General features: G+C 44.6%; 1 protein-coding gene across 1 annotated transcript in view; it reads right to left on the bottom strand.

Annotated features, from left to right (window-relative positions):
* Window positions 1–21,737, bottom strand: part of nid1a (nidogen 1a) — a 98,667-nt gene that overhangs the window by 26,603 nt on the left and 50,327 nt on the right. Inside the window, exons 11-13 of the mRNA XM_080191873.1 lie at window positions 15,790–15,933; window positions 12,118–12,240; window positions 2,312–2,530 (exon numbers count right to left, since the gene is read on the bottom strand). Of these exons, the coding sequence (XP_080047999.1) occupies window positions 2,312–2,530; window positions 12,118–12,240; window positions 15,790–15,933 (486 nt within the window). The remainder of the gene's footprint in view (window positions 1–2,311; window positions 2,531–12,117; window positions 12,241–15,789; window positions 15,934–21,737) is intronic.

Below are 21,737 nucleotides of genomic sequence, written 5' to 3'. Positions count from 1 at the left end.
GGGGATGTCAGCAGGAAGTGAATGACTTGGGTAATTTTATTTCCCACAGGGTCAGCATGAACTATTTACCTGAAAATAACTGGGCCCAAGCTTTCACTTTGACTGTCAGGTAGCCAGCTGGATGATTTTGAGGGATTTGCATCCCGTTGCACTTCATTCTGTCCTCTCCCACCTGCCCCACTCCCTTTCAGCCATCATTAGCACCTCTGCCTCCAACAATCCAGGGCCTCAGCTCTAAAATTCCCTTCATATAGAGTGTGGAAGAGGCCCTTCGGCCCATCGAGTCTGCACAGACACACAAGAAACACCTGAATTCCCACCTAATCCCACTTGCCAGCACTTGGCCCATAGCCCTGAATGTTATGATGTGCCGAGTGCTCATCCAGGTACTTTTTAAAGGGAGTGAGGCATCCCGCCTCCACCACCTTCCCCGGCAGCACATTCCAGACCCTCACCATCCTCTGGGTAAATAAGTCTTTCCCCAATCCCCTCTGAACCTCCTGCCCCTCACCTTGAACCTATGTCCCCTTGTGACTGACCCTTCAACTAAGGAGAACAGCTGCTCCTTATCCACTCTGTCCGTGTCTCTCAATCTTGTACACTTCAATCAGGTTGCTCCTCAGTCCTCACTGCTCCAACTAAAACAACCCACGTATACACAACCTCTCTTCATAATTTAAATGGTGTATCCCAGGCAGCATCCTGGTGACTCTCCCCTGCACCCGCTTGCTAAGCTTCTTTCTGTTTTTCTCTCTCCTTTGTTATGACCCACTTCAAAATCTTTGGCTAAGAGTTTGGTCATCAGTCTTAATGTCACCGCTGTTGGCTCGTAAATATCTCCCAGGAAGCATTTTGGGACCATTTACCCCCATTAAACAAATGCAATTTGTTGATGCTCTAAAGCAAACATTGTAAACAATTTCATTCCGATATTTAAAACATCTGATAATAAATACAAACTGGTCATTCTTATAAAGTTGAGACAGCACAGGGGCCATTCAGCCCATCATGTCTGCACTGGCTCTCCAAATCAGCAACCCATTTAGTGACACCATACTGTGGTCTCCCAACACATTCTAAGTTTTCGGGCAACTTTCTGAATGCCTCAATTGCCTGACCTTAAAAATCTTCTGGGGGGAATTTTCCCACTCTGCCTGCCACAGGGATTGTAGCAGGCAGGACAAGCACCATGCAAAAGTTTGTTGATCTCGGACGAGATTTTCCAATTTTGGGGCGAGTGCAGCTTGAAAATCCGACCCTCTGTGTGAAAAATTCTTCCCACATGTTGCTTTGACGTCTTCTGCCAACTACTCTGGACGGCACGGTGGCGCAGTGGTTAGCACTGCCACCTCACAGCTTCAGGAACCTGTGTTCAATTCCCGGGTTGGGTCACTGCGTGGAGTTTGCATGTTCTCCCCTGTATGCATGCATTTCCTCCCACAATCCAAAGATGTGTGGGTTAGGTGGATTGACCATGGTAAATTACCCCTTAGTGTCAGGGGAATTAGCTAGGGTAAATGTTTGGGGTGGTGGGGATAGACCCCAGGTGGCATTATGGTCAGTGTAGACTCAATGGGCCGAATGGCCTCCTTCTGCATTGTGGGATTCTATGACTCCACTTTAAATCTGTGCCCTTTCATTCTCAACCCTTTCATGCATGGGAACTATTTCCCCCTATTTACTCTGTCCAGTGTTAGACTGCAACTGGTAATGACATTGGATCTGTTGTAATTTGACCAATGGTAACAAGCTGTAAGGGTCAGCTGACCCAGTAAACCATGTAGCCAATGACAGAATGATGTGATGATCAGCTGACTCAGCATAAATTAGAACCTGTTGGGAATTGTGGGGAACTTGGGATGGCCCAGGAAGAGGCCCTAAGTTTGGAGTAACGTAATTTCTTCCTCAAACCTTTTCTTTGATTTATAAGTTGGAGTAAGTTTTGTTATATTTTTATTGTCTACACTGGAAGAGTTCCTTCTGGATCAACATCCCTCAAGATTTTGAACATCCGATCTCCTCTCAGCCTTGTCTTCTCAAAGAAAAACAGTCTCAATTTTTCTGATCTTCTGTCGTCATAATGGAAGTTCTTAATTCTGGTGAATCCTTCCTGTCCTCTCTCCAATGCTTTCATATCTTTCCTAAAGTGCAACAACCAGAACTGGAAGCAATGTTCCAAATGTGGCCGAACTAGTGCCTCAATAAGGTCAAAATAATCTCCTTGCTCTTGTGCTCTGCTTTAATGGATTATTTACAATTCAAAAAAAAAATTAATAACCTGTACCTTGATCCAAAAAGCACCATTACTTACAGGGGGGTCGTACTCCACGGCCAGTCCTGGTTCCTGCAATTTCATTCCCATTTGCGTCCACGCACCAGCAGCTTTCTTGGTTATAGAGACACTGGACTGGCACATAGTTCCCATGAACATCACATTCAGGGATGTAAAAGCTAACAGGCCTGGATCTTCTTGGCTGTAAAATGCTCCGCATTTCATCCCTGCGTCGCTCACAATCCGTTTTCTGGGTGGCTGTTGAGTGACAAATAGAAAATGTATCAAAGTTTTTGAGTGCACACGGAATGACTCGCCAGCTAGTTTATGGCAGGTCAGGACGTTTAAATAAATCAGACAGAAAATATCTGTGAATAAATGGCCTGATCTAACCATTGTCTCAGACAGGTTACTTTTTTTTTGATCCTTAATGACGTGCCTCGCCAACTCCGTTCTTTCTTTACAAGAAGAAAGTTGGTAGACAGAAAACATCTGCTAATCAAACCAGCCGATGGAATCATTAAGGAAGGTCCATCTCCCAATCCATTCAAAAGTCAACACTCAAAGAGTAATCATTCTCATACAATCCCTGCAGTGCAGGAGGCCATTTGGTCCATCGAGTCTGCACCGACCACAATCCCACCCAGGCCCTGTAATCCCACATATTTACCCTGCTAATCCCCTGACACTAAGGGGCAATTTAGCATGGCCAAACCACCTAACCCACACATCTTTGGACCCAGGGACGAAACCAGAACACTTGGAGGAAACCCACGCAGACACAGTGAGAACATGCAAGCTCCTCACAGACACTGACCCGAGGCTGGAATTGAACCTAGGTCCCTGGCCCTGTCAGGCAGCAGTGCCACCCAAAAATAATGGTGCCCAACGTAGACCTGATAGAAGTCTAGAAAATTATGAGGGGCACAGATAGGGTTGACAGTCAGAACCTTTTTCCCAGAATTGAAACGTCTAATACCAGGGCATTTAAGGTGAGAAGGGGAAAGTTCAAAGGAGATGTGAGGGGCAAGTTCTTTTTACAAAGAGTGGTAGGTATCTGGAATGCGCTGCCAGGGCTAGTGGTGCAGGGAGATATAATAGGGACATTTAAGAGGCTTTTAGATAACCGTGTGAATATACAGAGGGATATGGACCAAGGGCAGGCAGAAGGGATTAGTTTAATTTGGTGTCATGTTCAGCACATCGTGGGCCGAAGGGCCTGTTCCTGTGCTGTACTCTTCTTTGTTCTAAGGAAGATAATCAACCTTCAGCACCTCCAACCCATCGACTCTATAATTTCTCTCCACGCCCACCATCCTCCAAATGGGTACTGAAACACCAACAGTGCGTTGGTCAATGTCATCAGTATTCTGCAGCACTGTGGGTTGTTATCTTTCCTTCTGCCCACCTCTCCCCACCCCCTCCCTCACCCACACCCATCCGACTTATCACCTCCTGCGTACCAGACCCTCAGGGTTCCACTTGTACGCGTCTGTTCATTCAGATCCCACCACACTATAGAAAGAGGAGCAGAGTAGGCCTTCCCTGGTGTCCTGGGTACAATATTTATAGATGGCTGAGAAAGGGAATTAATGCAAGTCACTTCATTCTTAAAATGGACTAACTATGCATCCGTGGTTTCTTATCCCAGGATTCAATGGCCACAGCTTTCTACCCCTAACCCCACCCAAACCCCCACCTTAGCAACGTGTCTGCAAAGACATCCGTATGACACCCTACTCCAGCTTTCCATCAGCGGCCCACAACCTGTTAGCCCACCCTGTAATGGCCCGTCCAACATTAAGTTCTGGATTAGTTACAAATTCCTTCGGACGGCATTAGGAAAATAAAAACCCATCCTCTCTAGCTCCTGGTCCTAAAGCCACAAAGGTAGCCTCCATCAATCTGCCAGTACCAAGCCCCTCGAGTCTTTTCTGTCATCTTATAACATAATGGCTAAGCTACACCTCAACTCACATCATGCCCATCTTTGCTCTTTATCCTTTGCCGAACAAAATCTCTTTCTATTCTAATCCAGCCAAGATAAAGACCAACATTCCATTAGTCACAATCTTCATAGAATCCCTACAGTGCAGGAGGAGGCCCATTCGGCCCATCGAATCTGACCACAATCCCACCCAGCTCCTATTCCTGCAACCCCACACATTTAATCTGCTAATCCCCCGACACTAGGGGCAGTTTAGCACGGCTAATCAACCCAACCCGCACATCTTTGGACTGTGGGAAGAAACCGGAGCACCCGGACGAAACCCACGCAGACACGGGGAGAACGTGCATGCTCCACACAGACAAGTGACTTGAGGTTGGAATTGAACCCGTGACCCTGGTGCTGTGAGGCAGCAGTGCTAACCACTGTGCTGCCCCTTGAGATGCAAGGCTGCTGTCAACAGAGGTAAGATGCTGGAACTTCTCAGCTGTTGTAAAACATAAGAACAGGAGTTTGATCCTATCAAGTTTATTCTGTCATTCGATGAGATTGTAGCTAATCTGTGACCCCATATATTCGCCTTGCCTATTATCTCGCAAACAAAAATTTATTAATCTTAGATCTAAAATTAACTTGATCAGCATCAACTGCTGTCTGCAGCTCAGAATTTTTAAATGTCCACCACTCTTCTGTGTAAAAGAAAAGCAGAAAATGCTGGAAATACTCAACAGGTGACTAGCACATACATAGAGAGAAAGAGAGTTACATTTCAGGTCTTCCATCAGGATATCCAGCATCCGGAGCATTTTGCTTTTTATTCCTGCAAATCCTGCTCCAACTTTTAGACTATGTCTCCTAATCCTGGACTCCCCAACCAAAAGGAACAGTTTATCTGTACAAAACCCTAGCTGTCCCTCCCTTAATATCTTGGGAGCATCGGTCAAACCACCCACGAACATTTTAAATTCCAATTAATACAACCCAGGGTTCGTGCAATCTCTCCTCGCAATTTAACCTTTGGAGCCTGGATATCGTTTTGGCAAATCTGCCAGCTTTACACTTTGCAGGAGAGTTTGGGAATGGAAAATTCAGCTTTGAATTGAGTGAGTTGGTAGGTACGCAATTCTACAAGGGAACAAGTGCAGAGCAGGATCAAAACAAAAAGTCAAAGCAACATAGAATCCCTACAGTGCTGAAGGAGGCCATTCGGCCCATCAAGTCTGCACCAACCACAATCCCACCCATCCTCATAACCCCATACATTTATCCTAGCTGGTCCCCCTGACACAAAGAGGCAGTTTAGCATGGCCAATCTACCTCACCCGCACATCTTTGGGCTGTGGGAGGAAACCTGAGCACCTGGAGGAAACCCACGCAGACACGGGGAAGAACACGCAAACTTCACACAGACAGTGACCCAAGCCGGGAATCGAACCCAGGTCCCTGGCGCTGTGAAGAAGCAGTGCCAACCATCATGCCACTGTGCTGCATACTGCGGATGCTGGAGATCTGAAATAAAAACAAAAAGCGTTGGAAAAACTCAGCAGGCCTGGCAAATGTCTGTGGAGACACAGAAACAGTTCACATTTCGAGTCCAGTGAAACTCTTTTTCGGAACGGTCAATGTCAAGCTCTATTGGTGAGCGATAGTGTGAAGCTGAGAGAGCCAACCTGCCCATGTTTAAGGATCCACCCATATTAGGGTAAGGCTAGATCCCTTCTCCAAAATCTTCTCCTTTTGTCTTCCCCACTCCTGCTTCCAGGAACTGGTGCGTGGGAGCGAAAACACCCAGGAGTTGAAGCATAGTTATTACCCAGCCCGGACATGGCTGGATTTGGTTATTCTCTCCTACATGAGAATCCTCTCCAGTTTCCAGACATGTGGCAGTTTTCATCTTCAGCCGCAGTCTGGACTGCAGTCTTGCTTCATGTTTAGAAGTTGTTAAGCTCTGGAACCAATTAACTATCGAGTACATCAGTTAACAGCGATGACTTGTCTCTCCACTTACTCACATCATATCCACAGACCTTCTGCAGATGCTGATTAAGGTTTCCTTGACTGTTTTGTCAGGATAAGAACCAGCGCTGTACAATCAAAGTTTGATCAAGGTTAAAGATGTAGCTGGAACACATCTCCAATAGGTAGTTAACCACACACTGGCAACCAGAATAACCACTGGTTTAATGGCACTCAGTGTTATCAATGTCTAAACCATCCAGCAACTTGTACCAAGGAGACACCCCCAGCAATTACTGGGTGATCTGTTCTGCGCTGCTGTTTGACTTGTAAAGGTCACAGCTGCCCATCAACCTCCCTGAGTGTTTCAGGAAATAATGGCAGCTTTCACACTAATTATCCAATATACTCGCTGCACAAACGTAGGCTGTGCCTACAAGACCCTTTTAATGGGAAACATCAAAACTACAAACAGGAATGGTCATGACAGGGATGGGGGTTGGGTGGGATTGTGGTCAGTGCTGACTCGATGGGCCAAACAGCCTTCTCCTGCATTGTAGGGATTCTATGGAGTCACTTAGCCCTTCAGCCTACTCCGCCATTCATTATGGTCACGGCTGATTGTCCAACTCAGTAACCTGTTCCTGCTTTCTCCTCCCCATATCAAACAACAAAGAACAATACGGTGGTTAGCACTGCTGTCTCACATCACCAGGGACCCGGGTTCGATTCCCGGCTCGGGTAATTATCTGTGAGGAGTTTGCATGTTCTCCCTGTGTCGGCGTGGGTTTCCTCCGGGTGCTCCAGTTTCCTCCCACAGTTCGAAAGACGTGCTGGTTAGGGTGCATTGACCGTGCTAAATTCTCCCTCAGTGTAACCCGAACAGGCGCTGGAGTGTGGTGACTGGGGGATTTTTGCAGCAAGTCATCGCAGTGTTAACGTAAGCCGACTAATAAATGTTTAAAGATTAAGTACAGCACAGGAACAGGCCCTTCTGCCCTCCAAGTTTGTGCTGACACATGATACCTTTCTAAACTAATGACCTTTTGCCTCTACGCAGTCCATATCCCTCTATTCCTGCCTATTCATGTATCTGCCAAGGGGCCTCTTAAACGTTGCTATTGCATCTGCTTCTACCACCTCCTCTGGCAGTGCATTCCAGGCACTTACCACCCTCTGTGTAAAAAAAAACTGACCCTCACATCTCCTTTAAACTTTCCCCCTTTTACCTTACACCTATGTCCCCTCGTAATTGAAATTTCTGTCCTGGGAAAAAGATTCCGACTATCCATTTTATCCATGCCTCTGTTAACTGTGTAAACGTCTATCAGGTCACCCCCTCAGCTTCTGGTATTCTAGTGAAAACAATCCAATTTTGTCCAGTCTCTCCTCATAGCTAATATCCTGGCAAACCTTTTCTGTATCCTCTCCAAAGCCTTCAAATTCTTCTGGTAGCATGGCGACCAGATCTGTACACAGTATTCAAAATGTATTCCAAAACTGTTTCCATTAGAATCATATAATCCCTACAGTGCTGAAGGAGCCATTCGGCCCATCAAGTCTGCACCGACCACAATCCCACCCAAGCCCTATTCCCGATACCCCACATATTTACCCTGTTAATCCCCTGACACTAGGGTCAATTTAACTTGGCCAATCCACCTAACCCACACCTCTTTGGATTGTGGGAGGAAACCGGAGCACTCGGAGGAAACCCACGCAGACATGGGGAGCACGTGCAGACTCTGCACAGACAGTGAGCTGAGGTTGGAATTGAACCTGGAGCCTTGGTGCTGTGAAGCAGCAGCGCTAACCACTGTGCCGCCCCGTAAATAGTTAAAATCTGCTTTGTGACATTCCGATAACTACACTTTATGAAAGCAATTTCTGGCACGCAGTGGAGGCAAACAGTAATTTATAGCCCCAATAAAAAATGTATTGTAAATCATAATTGAATTTACATAAGATAATTGCAGTTTTTAACAAGGATTTTCTGTTTAGTTGCCTAATCTGGGGTCAGGCAAACTGTGCTTGTACTCAAAAACTATTTGACTTTTAACATTACAGCGACAAAGAAATGTCAAGAATTTACATTTGAACTGTTTGTATCCTGTATCATGTAAGAGTGCATCTGTTTATAAATTGCAAACAGGCATATGTTCAGGTCAGTACTACTTAGACAAAAAGCAATTCTCAACATTATTTTGCTGATATTTTATGCATTTGCTACAGAAATTTTTTTTTAAATTTGTGGGTTCAATCTCAGTTCAGAGACTTGAGCACATGATTTAAATTTAACTTTATTTATTGGTGTCACAAGTAGGCCTACATTAACACTGCAATGAAGTTACTGTGAAAATCCCCTACTCATAAGAACGTAAGAAATAGGAGCAGGAGTAGGCCATCTAGCCCTTCGAGCCTGCCCCGCCATTCAATAAGATCATGGCTGATCTTATACTCGCCACACTCTGGCTCTTGTTTGGGTACATTGAGGGAGAATTTATCCAATCCAGGCTGCTACTGCAAATACAGTACGGAGTGAGTGCTGCATTGTCAGAGATGCTGTCTTCTGGATGAGGCATTCAACTGAGTCCCCACCAGCCGGCGCAGGGATGGATACAAAGTTCCCATTCTCTGGTCATTGACAGTTGGCTGTTTTTGGGATCTTACTTTGCACAAATTGGTGGCTGTATTTCTTATCTTACAACAGCAAATATATTGCAAATGATACTTCTTTGGCTGTAAATCACTTGGGGATGTCCTGATATTGAGAAAGACAACTGGATTGAATCCAGTTCACTGGGAATGTACAAACTGAAGTTTAAGGGTTTTGTTGTAGAATGTTATAGTAAGAACCTATTTAAATGTGTATACTAATGTCTTCAGAGGATATGGACATGCGTGAGTGACATCATTAGTGGCGTGGGCTTTCACTGGTCTAGTCATACCACAAGAGTTTAAAGTTTATTTCTTAGTGTCACAAGTAGGCATACAACAGCACTGCAATAAAGTTACTGTGAAAATCCTCTAGTTGCCACACTCCAGCGCCTGTTCAGGTACACTGAGGGAGAATCCAGCACGGCCAATGCATCTAACCAGCACGTCTTTCCGACTGTGGGAGGAAACCGAAGCACCCAGAGGAAACCCACACAGACACGGGGAGAACATGCAGACTCCGCACAGACAGTGACCCGAGCCGGGAATCGAAACCAGGTCTCTGGTGCTGTGAGGCAGCAGTGCTAACCACTGTGCTGCCCTACCAGTGTAACTAGCTGCCTCCAGTTCTGAGTCTATACTGTATTGTGTTTGGATATTTCTGTAAGTAAAGAATATCACAATGTGTTTGACTACCATTTTGCCACCAAATTACCACATCTTTTTGGTGATGTGGAGAAAATGGCAAAAGGAAGAGAGAGATTTGAAGTTCATAGCATGGCGCTATGAAGATTTACAGAGTGAGTACATAGATTACAATGCAAATGGCAAACAAGGGCTCTGACCAATCGGCTTGAGAGTTTACTGATGAGGAACAAGTCAGCAGCACCATGACAACATCTGGGTCTATCAGTGAGTTTTGCAATCTGTGGTTTATTGGATTCCCTTGCTTCTGCTCAGAGTACAATGTTTACAAGTGACTTGTTCCAAGAGTTTATGTAAAGGAATGGAATATGCCATGTGCGTGCTGCATTTTCTCATCCAACTTCATATGATTTAGCAGAGCGAGCTGTTCAGACACATAGGATTGAGGAGAATGGCAGGTGGGACTCTGTTGGAACTAAGCTCTCACGGTTCTTGTTCCAGTAACATATCACACCACAAACAACAAGGGGACTTCCACCAGCTGAGTTAGTGATAGGGAGGAAGCCAAAGTCTCACTTGGATCTGCTACATCCAGATGTCAAAGGGAAGGAAACAGGAAAAGCAGAAGAGATAAGACTACCGTGCTAAAAAGTGACATTTCAATGATTGTATACATGCAAGGCGTGGGTTTCCTCTGGGTGCTCCGGTTTCCTCCCACGGTCCAAAAGATGTACTGGTTAGGTGCATTGGCCGTGCTAAATTCTCCCTCAGTGTACCTGAACAGGCGCCGGAATGTGGCGACTAGGGGATCTTCACAGTAACCTCATTACAGTGTTAATGTAAGCCTACTTGTCACTAATAAATAAACTTTTAACTTTAGATTGAATCTGGGGATGAAAGGGTTGACATATGAGGAGAGGTTAAACAGTTTGGGCTTGTACTCATTGGAGTTTAGAAGGATGAGAGGGGATCTGATCGCAGTATATAAAAGTCTAAAAGGGATTGATAAAGTAAACGTAGACCAAATGTTTCCTCTTAGGGGGTAATGTGGAACAAAAAGGTCACGGGTACAGGTTAAGAGATGGTAGATTTAAAACTGCGATGAGGAGCAACTGCTTCTCACAGAGGGTGGTGAATTTGTGAAACTCACTGCCCCATAACGCAGTGGGGTCTGAATGGTTGAATGGTTTCCAGAAGAAGATTGATATATTTCTGATGAAGAAACAGGATAAAGGGATATGAGGAAGAGGTGGGGAAGTGGGAGAGAGCAGCTATGACCTGACTGAATGGCAAAGCAGGCTCAAAGGGCTGTATTTGCCTACTTCTGCTCCTGGTTCCTATGTTCCTCCGAGTGGAACTAGTTAGACAGACCTTTCAAAGAACTAGCACAGTCACAACAAGCCAAGAGACCTCCTTCTGCATAGTATGATTCAATTCGCACAGTGCAGGATTCCAGGAACCTGGGCTGGATGATGATCACATTGCTGGCATTTTGGGCAGAAGGATGGCTGTGCACAGAAGGGAAATTAAATGAGCTGTGACTTGGATTTGGAACTCTTCTAAGCAGCAGGATTCTGGCGACTATCATACAATTATACCAAGCTGCTGAAGCAAGTGTTAAACACCATCTGTTATTTCAAACCTTACACATTTGGATATGGAAATTCCATTAAATGAAAACTACATTAAAAAAAACTCAATACATCTCACCTTAATCTTCACGATCTCAAGGATGGAATTCACTACCAGAAACTACAGCGACACAAGCTGAGGATAACTTTTAGAATCACAGAATCCCTACAGTGGAGGAGGAGGCCATTCAGCCCATTGAGCCTACACCCATAACAATTCCACCCAGAGCCTATCCCCATAACTCCATGCATTTACCCTGCTAATCCCCCTGACACTAAGGGGCAATTTATCACGGCCAATCCACCTAACCCGCACATCTTTCAGACTGTGGGAGGAAACCGGAGCACCCGGAGGAAACCCACGCAGACACAGGGAGAACATGCGGACCCCACACAAACAGTGAATCGAACCTGGGTCCCTGGCACCGTGAGGCAGCAGTGCTAACCACTGTGGTGCCCTTTGTCTTAATGTCTTAAACTATTAAATCTTTGAAAAAAAATTAGACGGATGTGAGGGCAAAGGGTTGAAGTGGATCGGTATTCCGGAGAGCTGATTGCGTGGTGAACGTTTATGAGCATAAACATTGGGCAGCATGGTGGCACCGTGGTTAGCACTGCTGCCTCGCAGCTCCAGAGACCTGGGTTCCAGTCCTGGCTTGGGTCACACTCTGTGTGGAGTTTGCACGTTCTTCTCATTTCTGCATGGATTTCCTCCGGGTGCTCCGGTTTCCTCCCACAGTCCAACGATGTGCGGGTTAGGGGGATTGGCCAAGGTAAATTGCCCCTTAATATCAGGGGGACTGGCTAGAGTAAATGCATGGTGTTATGGGGATAGGGCCTTCTGCACTGTAGGATTCTATGATTCTATGATAAACACCCCCAATAATATACACGAGACACAATTTACCAGCATCTACTGTTCCAATTTAAGTGGCTATCTTCTGAAATTCGGTGTTGTTTTATGAAATTTGATGAGGTGAGATTTGAAGTGGGTGAAATGCGTTCCTTACCTATAGGTGTGCACTGGAAGCCATCACCTTGATAGCCAGGGGAACAGCGACAGCTGAATGATCCCGGAGAGTTGTAGCACTGAGCGTAAGGATGGCATCGGCTCGACTGACACTCATCAACATCTTGAAAAAAGGAAAATGGGTTTTGTGTAACTGAAGGCACGGGAACACAAACAGTCCATTCAGCCACTCCAGCCTGTGCTGATACTCAATTTGATCAGGGCTGACCTGTAATTTAACTCCATCTACCTGTCCGTAACGCTGAAAAAAATCTATTAATCTCAGTTTCAATATTTTCCATTGACAATGGCTTCACCCCCCAAGACAAGAGATAAAGCAAGAGAGAGAGAAATAGTCATCCAGATTTCCACATCCCTTTGTGCAAAGTGTTCCTTAACATCTCTCGAGTGCCGAACTCTAATTTGATTGTTTTGATCTCTTGCTCAACTCAAAAACCAGCAGAGGAAATAGTTGCTATCTATGCTTTAATCATGTTCTGTAATTTAATTCCATCACCTCTTAATCACATATACCAAAGGCAAATTAAATCTAGTTTACTCTGCATAATGTAACCTTTTTGGACTATCAAAATAATCCAATATTGTTATCTCAACATCAATGGGTCCGTTTCTCTTGAAACCTATACATTTCACTTTCCGTGTACAATTGCCAAAATACAGCAGGAAGGGAAAACAGGACTAAAACCAAAATGCTGCAGAAACGAGAAATTTGAGATGACCAGGTACTGGAAAAACTCAGTAGGTCTGGCTGTATCTGTGGGGAGAGAAACAGAGGCTTAATATTTGAGTCAAATATGACTTTTCTTTGAAAGTGAGAATGGGTTGGAAGGCAGGGGTATATTGAATCTGAAACGTTAACTCGGTTTCTCTTGCCACAGATGCTGTCAGATCTGTCTGGATTCAATAAAAAATATCTGGAATTAAGAATCTACTGATAACCATGAAAACATTGTCAATTGTCGGAAAAACCCATCCGATTCACTAATGTCTTTTAGGGAAGGAAATCTGCTGTCCTTACCTGGTCTGGCCTACATGTGACTCCAGAGCCACAGCAATGTGGTTGGCTCTCAACTGCCCTCCAAGTTCAACCAGGAATGTCCTATAAACTAGTTTAAAAAAATCCACTAGTTTTTTTTTCAGCGCTGTCTTCTTGTTGGGAATGTTTTTTTTTAGAAAAACAGCCTGGCATTAGTTTCATTACGTTACAGCAACACTAGTCTTGGCTGCGGGTAGTCAAAAGTCCCACATGACAACTTTTCAGCAATATGGATACCAGCCATGTTCCGAGCTCTTCACAGAACTATACAGCATCAAAGACAAACATTCAGTCCAACCTGCTTGTGTGGCTCTTTGGTAAAGCTATCCAACAGGATCTGCAGCCCCGCCTTTTCCCCATAACCCTCTAAACGCTTCCTTCTGAAGTATTTTTCCAATTCCCTATTAAAAGCTGCTACCAGTGGGGTTTTGGACAGCACATTCCAGATCACAGCCACTCACTGTATAAACAAATACTGAATTTTCCCCTCTGTGTTTTTCCACTCATTATCTTAAATCTGTCTCCTCTGGTTACTGCCAGTAGAAACAGTTTATCCTTCTTAACTCCCATCAAAACCCTTCGCAATTTCCTTTTAAGCTTCTTTGCTCGGAGGGAGACAATCCCGGCTCTTTTACTCTCCTAACATAACTGAGAAACCTTATAATTGTCTTCCTTCATGTCCTGTTATACAGTCTGACTGCACCAATATTGTTCACTTGTCTCATCACCACCCTTGCTCTGTACCTGCTTATAAACTGTTACCTCTTCTAGTTCCAATGACCGATCATAGGCCTGGACCATCAATGTTCCTCGCTCCACACTTGCTCCCTGACCTGCTGAGGGTTTCCAACATTTAGCCTGGGATTCCAACCCCTCACCCTCGCCGTAGGTTTTCCATTTCCACCGCAGGATTTTCCAGGTCCTCCGCAGTCAATGGCCACTTGTGTTCCTTACTTCCTGCACTACAGCTGGCGGGGCTCATTTTCAGCTGGTCCAGAGGTTCCCGGCCTGCAGGAAGGCTCGGAAAAGCCCAGCCTTTGTTTTTATTTCAGATTTCCAAGGGGGAAAAATGGCATAAGAGGTAGATGATTGGCCATGTTCTTATTGAATGGAGGAGAAAGTTTGAGGGCCAAATGGCCTATTCCCTCTCCTGTTTCCTACATTCCTCTGCTCCCAGTATTACAGAATCCCAGTTTTATTATTTAGTCTCATTTGGCTCAACCGCTTGGTGAATCTTTCAGTTATGCACATATTCAGGTAGAAACTGACAATGGTTTACCTCATTCATATTACATAAGAAATAGGAGCAGGAGTAGGCCATCTAGCCCTTCGAGCCTGCCCCGCCATTCAATAAGATCATGGCTGATCTGTTGTGGCTCAGTTCCACTTTCCCGCCCTCTCCCCATAACCCTTAATCCCCTCTCTTATCAAGAACCCATCAACCCGCTTCTTAAAAATATTTAGCGAGGCAGCCTCCACCACTTCAACGGGCAGAGAATTCCAGAGATTCACCACCCTTTGAGTGAAGAAGTTCCTCCTCAACTCCGTTCTAAACCGCCTCCCCTTTATCTTGAGGCTGTGCCCCCTAGTCCTACTGTCTTTTTTGAGCGGGAAGAGTCTCTCCACCTCTATCCTATCCATCCCATTCATCATCTTATACGTCTCAATGAGATCTCCCCTCATTCTTCTAAACTCTAACGAGTACAAGCCTAGTTTATTCAGCCTCTCCTCATAGCTCAATCCCCTCAACTCCGGTATCAGCCTAGTAAACCTCAGATAAAACTCTAAGGTATATTATAAACTTAGCCTGGACCCCAACGTTTTTTGATTTTGGCATTAGGGCGAGCGTAAGCTGTTTCACTCCAGGTGTGATTCGATTGATTTAATAACAGCTTCCTAGTGGGTCAAACTTTATGTAACAAGATATTGAAAGATAACAAAAAGAATAAGCATGACATAAGAACATAAGAACATAAGAACATAACCTTTGCTAATTGAAATACTTCAACATGAAATGGTATAATTATTAACAACTAGCTAACTCTGCTGTTCCAATTTAAGCACTATCCCCACAGACATGCATCTTACTTCAGAATCAATTAGCACAAAAACATGTAGACTGACGTAGGTGGTAGACTTCCAGCCTTTTAGTGCCACTGGACAGTGATACCTGTCTTCTGACTCCCATACAGCAGAATACTGTTGCGAGTCTTCAGAGAAAGAGACTTATTTTCTGGCAGATCCCAGTCTCCAAATCCAGGGAGAGAAAGAGAAAGAGAGAGACAGAGAGCTATTTTTTCCTCGCTAAAGACACCAAGCAGCAACTGAGCTTGTGGCTCTCCAGTCACATGACTTTCCTATCACTCAATCTAATCAAGCCCCACTCTGAAAAACCCCAGGGGAAAACACAAAAATAACAGCACTGCATTAGCCCAGAATACAACAAATATTCCAGCAGGCGTATCAATTATGCTCCTGCAACATGGGCTGCCAGTTATAGACAAACCAGGTGAATAGAGCAGACTGCTAAAAAAAAAAATCCTGCACAAGAAACCTGACACAAACACATTTATTAAAGGCACAGTATCATCACAAGTGAAAGTGGATGTTACATACCGACACAGGACTTTCCATCCCCAGAGAAACCAGATAAACAGACACACATGAAGTCCGAGCCGCCAGTGTAAATACAGCGGGCACGGTCAGGCGAATCACAGTCGTGGGCCCCAGTTTGGCAAGGATTTTCAGGACGGTGAACAGCTGCGTGAATAAAGATAGGTTACGTTGACAGTTCTTTAACATTACAGTATTCATCCAGCAGAGATCATTTTTCTACTCATCAACTTTAGCAACAAGAAAGGAGGCAACAACAGTTGGGCTTTTTATATTTCCTTTAACATAGTAAAACATTCAAATATATTTAGAAGATCAAAGATCACAGAATTCCTACAGTGCAGAAAGAGACCATTTGAATCATTGAGTCTGCACTGACAACAATCCCACCCAGGCCCTATCCCCATAACTCCACGTTTTTACCCTGCTCAACCCCCTGATGCTAAGAAGCAATTTAATGTGGCCAATCCACCTAACCTGGACTGTGGGAGGAAACCAGAGCACCCGGAGGAAACCCACACGGACACAATTGAATGTGCAAACTCTAGTTTCCAAGGCTGGAATTGAACCTGTGTCCCTGGTGCTGTGAGGCCGCAGTGCTGATCACTGTGCCACCGTGCTGCCCTACTTCACAGGAATACAAAGCTTTAAGTTTAAATTTATTAGTGTCACAAGTAGGCTTACATTAACATTGCAATGAAGTTACTGTGAAAATCTCCTAGTCACCACACTCCTGTTCAGGAGAATTTACCATGGTCAATGCACCTAACCTGCACGTCTTTCGCAGACTGTGGGAGGAAACTAGGGTGCCTGGAGGAAACCCACACAGACACAAGGAGAATGTGCGGACTCTGCGCAGACAGTGACCCAAGCCAGGAATTGAATCTGGGCCCCTGGCACTGTGAGGCTGCAGTGCTAACCACTGTGTCGCTGCTGGTGAAAGTGAAAGGTTTTAAGGAGCGATTCAAAGGAGAAGAGATGAATAGAGGGGAAATTATCAAACTTGGGGTCTTGGCTGTGAACACATGGCTGTTGACGGTGGAGCAGTGGAAATGAGGAATGGCAAGCAGTGAGCATCGGAGGAGCGTAGATAACTCAGAGAATCGCAGAGCTGGAGATCAGGGAGAGGTGAGGCCACAGGTGGACTTACCATCTCCTGATCCCAGTTTAACCTTTAATTAAATATGTAAAACAGCATAAAATCTCACACCACAAGATTTAAACATTAGGTAGTAATGTTTTCATAGGTGATATTATGAAAATGACTGTGGATCAGATTGCTGCTAGCATGTTTTGGACCAGTACGTTGTAAAAACAAAATCCTTTTAACGTTGATTAGACTGAAGCAAACTGCAGTCAACTTTTTTTTTTAAAACCACTGCAAATCTTGCCTTGAATTTAAATCAAAGCTGGAGCATTGAACACTGAACGAAGGGGCTTGACAGGAGGAGGGAAATCTCTTTTAAAGCAAAGAAATTTTAGGCATGCAGAAGGCTGAAGGCATTCGACACACTGGAGTCAAAGTGCATTGGAAGTTCTCCGCCCACATTCACACATAACTTCAGCAGCTGAAACCTGACCATCAGACGCTGAACAGAGTAGAACAGGAAGTCAGGGAACAGGGGCGTTGGGGGTCAGGAGGGTGGTGTGGGGGTGGGCAGAAAGGAACTTGAACTGGGTTTGACTTTTACTTCAGGGTTTGGGCACTTCTACATCTGAACACTGGCTCAATCTAGATGGCGGATGCATCTTAATACAGACAGTCGGTTAACAGGTTTATTTTAGTTTAACATCTAAATATCCAATCTTTGTTTGTTACTGTGTTATTGTACGGCTAAGACTGTTCAATGACTCAGCTCACTTTTCTGTTTATGTTCTTCAATCCAAATCTCAAACTGTTGGATTAAGCGACCAGAAAGAATTGGCCAGTATTCCACTGCTACCATAAAGGGGAAAGAAAAGCAGCCTGCCGTTTTGTCCAGTTAACCCTGTCTTTACACTGAACTGATGGTTTAGGTGATTGGTGCAAAACCCCAAAGTAGACAGAGGGACAATCCAGCTTTGATTGAAGTGTGTCTCAGAATGAGAAATGATACAGCCCAGGGTCCTTTCATTCCCTGGTCAACAGAGGAAAACCTGGGTGACAGGGGACATGTCAATGGGTTTGAAGTGGAACAGAAAAAGCACCTTGTTTTGTTTGAGAGTTACGGCAAGTGACAAATGAATCATTGAATTATAGAATCATAGAATCTTTACAATGTAGAATGAGGCCATTTGGCCCATCGGGTCTGCACCGACCACAATCCCACCCAGGCCTTATCCCCATAAACACCAAATATTTACCCTGAAAATCCCCCTGACACTAAGGGGAAATTTAACATGGCCAATCCACCTAACCCACACATCTTTGGAAATGTGGGAAGAAACCAGAGCACCTGGAGGAAACCCACGCAGACACAGGGAGAATGTGCTGACCTTGCACAGATAGTGACCCAAGCTGGGAATCGAACCCAGGTCCCTGGCGCTGTGAGGCAGCTGTGCCAACCACTGTGCCACCCAACTAGGGAGCAATTTAGCATGGCCAATCCACCTAACCCGCACAGGTCGAGTCTATGGCCACTATCACAACTGCCAAAACTATTGAGGTTTTACAAAGTCGTTTTCCAACTTTACCGGACGTGTTGGTGTCAGATTGGTCCACAATTTACATCAGAAGAGTTTGAAATATGTCTGAATAAGAATGGAGTCAAAACCACAACATCCTGTCTGGAATGGTGCTGCAGGATGAAATACAGATTGTGAAGAGATATTTGTTCACAGTGATCAGCTGGACAGTAATTCCCAGGGTTCTCTTTCACACATGCCAGACAATTTCCTGTTTCTTATCGACTAATCCCACATTCTACAGTTTTAGCTTGCTGAACCTTAACCTCAACAGCAAGTAAAGAGAAAAGCAAAGTGAACACGAGTCATGATACCCGAGGCACGAAATTTTGTTCAGTGCTGGTCAGAAGGTCACGGTGAAAAGTCACTCAGGTGGTAAGGAGAAGTATGTGACTGGAGCTGTTATAAAGAGATCAGGTACATTGACATATTGACTGAAGATTGGAGAGACACTCTGTCAGTATCATGTGGGTCATCTACTTGACGAGTGGGAGAAACGTATCGTAGTCCAAATTCCTCCTACAGCCCAAAGTAAAAGTTAGAATTTGATTTGATTCATCATTGTCACATGTATTGGTATACAATGAAAAGTATCGTTTCTTGTGCACCATCCAGACGAAATATATCGTTCATACAGTGCACAGGGGAGAAGGGAAGGAAAGGGTGCTGAGGGCAGCAGGAAGAAGCTGTTCTTGAGTTGGTTGATTCGTGACCTCAGACTTTTATATCTTTTTCCTGAAGGAAGAAGGTGGAAGAGAGAATGTCCAGGGTGCGTAGGGTCCTTGATTATCTGGCTGCTTTAGTTAACAAAAAAAAGAACCTGAAAGTTTGTTGGCAGCATAGAATCCACCAAAACAGCAAAGTGAGGGAAGGTCTTTGATCAAGACAAGCCAATGTCAAAGTCAGAACCGCTAACTGAAGCTGACAGCTAAAATTCAGATTTAGCACAGTCAGAGATGCTGAGGGAGCAGAAAACAGGAGGAGAAACTCAGGCAGAAAGAGAAAAAAAGACAGGTAGGTTTGTAATAAGGAAGAAGGAAAACTTTGTTATTTCTCCTGAAATTATATTTTTGTCAAACACAACATAAAAAAAACAATTTTTTCAACCTGTAAATTAGTCTGGTAGAAAAATAAACATGCAACCCCATGTGTCAAATTTACAGAGATTGTTAGTTTAGAATCCCTACAGTGCAGAAGGAGGCCACTTGGCCCATCAAATCTCCAACACAGCATCCCACCCAGGCCCTATCCCCATATATTTACCCCATTAATCTCCTAACTTACATGAAGACACTAAGGGGCAATTTAATATAACCAATCCATCTAACCCACGCATCTTTGGAATGTGGGAGGAAACCAGAGCACCTGGAGGACACCCACAGAGACATAGGAAGAATGTGCAAACTCCACACAGTCAATCAAGGCTGGAAATAAACCTAGATCCCTGGCATTGTGAGGCAGTGTGCTGTAATTTTCAACAGCTTTACTTGGCAACTGCTTCCTTGCACAGAATTCTTAGGTGCACCATAGAAAACATTGCAGCTTGATATGGCCCCTGCTCTGACCAAGACTACAAGAAACTACAAAGGGTCATGGATGAAGCTCAGTCCATCACGCAAACCAGTTTCCCAACTATTGTCTCTATTGCCACTTCCCGCTGCCTCGGGAAAGCAGCCAGCATAATCAAGGACCCCCTCACATCCCGGAAAATCCATTTGTCACCTTCTCCCATCGGGAAAAAGATACAAAAGTCTGAGATCTTGTACCAACCGACGCAAGAACAGCTTCTTCCCTGCTGCCATCTGGACATTTGAATGGATCTACCTTATATTAAGCTAATCTTTCTCTACAGCCTAGCTATGACTGTAACACTACATTCTGCACCCTCTCCTTTCCTTTTCCCTTATGTATTCTATGAACAATATGCTTTGTCTGTATAGCGTGCAAGAAACAATACTTTTCACTGTATCCCAATACATGTGACAATAATAAATCAAATCAGATTGCAGCTCTTCATCATACTGTATTTTGGGAATGTACCATTTTACAGTTTAATGTAGAAGTTGCTTTTGTTTTTAAACATGGGTGTGGGAATGTGGTCCTATTGTAAAACATGAGCGTGTCATTATCTTGCCCTCGTCGCTGCCTCTCTGTTGGGGAGGTATAATTGAAGTTAGTTCAGCAATGGCTGCCTGCTGTGAGTCCACATTACTAATTACTCAGTGCAATACAAAACTCTCAATAATTAAAAACACCTAAATTGCAACTGTTCAGAGATCAGTAGAACAATGATGAAGCAATCAGGGAAGAAGATTGCTAGAGAGGGAGAGAGACAGGATTTAAGAATGCAGCAAGAATTTATCAACAGACAGACAGAGGGAGGGAGGGAGGGAGGGGTGAAGGGTCTTTTAACATAACTGGGTGTTTAAGCATAATGACTGAATGAAAGGATGGACCACTCATAGAACATAGAACATAGAACACTACAGCACAAACAGGCCCTTCGGCCCACGAGTTGCGCCGATCACATCAACACCTATCTATAACCCCCAATCCCATAAAACCCCATATACTCATCCAGAAGTCTTTTAAAAGACCCCAGCGAGTTCGCCTCCACCACCACTGACGGCAGCCGATTCCATTCACTCACCACCCTCTGAGTGAAAAACTTACCCCTAACATCACTTCTGTACTTTCCTCCCCGCACCTTAAACCTGTGTCCTCTCGTAGCGACCATTTCAACCCGGGGAAATAGCCTCTGAGAATCCACCCTATCTATTCCTCTCAATATTTTATAAACCTCTATCAGGTCGCCTCTCAACCTACGTCTCTCCAGGGAAAAGAGACCCAGTTCCCTCAACCTAACTTCATAAGGCATGCCTCCCAGTCCAGGCAACATCCTTGTAAATCTCCTCTGTACCCTTTCAATAGCTTCTACGTCTTTCCTACAGTGAGGCGACCAGAACTGCGCACAGTACTCCAAATGAGGCCTGACAAGGGTCTTATAAAGTTGCAGCATTACCTCCCAATTAAGTTTGTAAATTGGGTTTTTCATTCCATGAAGGCTGACTGAACTCTGCTAAGTATTTTACAAGCAGAATCAAGGCACAACTCACAAGGAATTTGATGGAGCAGATATGGATAATATTTCCAGCGATCAGAAGGTTATGAAACAGAGGACAAGAGATTTCAGGTCATTGGCAATAGAACCAGAGGGGAGAGGCACAGGTTTTCTTTACATCTACGCACAGCAGGTTCCAATCTTGAGTTCATTGCCCGAAACTCTG

This window comes from Carcharhinus amblyrhynchos, chromosome 7, assembly GCF_965287045.1.
Source record: "Carcharhinus amblyrhynchos chromosome 7, sCarAmb.v2.hapA, whole genome shotgun sequence".
Taxonomy (NCBI): domain Eukaryota; kingdom Metazoa; phylum Chordata; class Chondrichthyes; order Carcharhiniformes; family Carcharhinidae; genus Carcharhinus; species Carcharhinus amblyrhynchos.
This window is presented reverse-complemented; position numbering and strand designations above follow the sequence as displayed.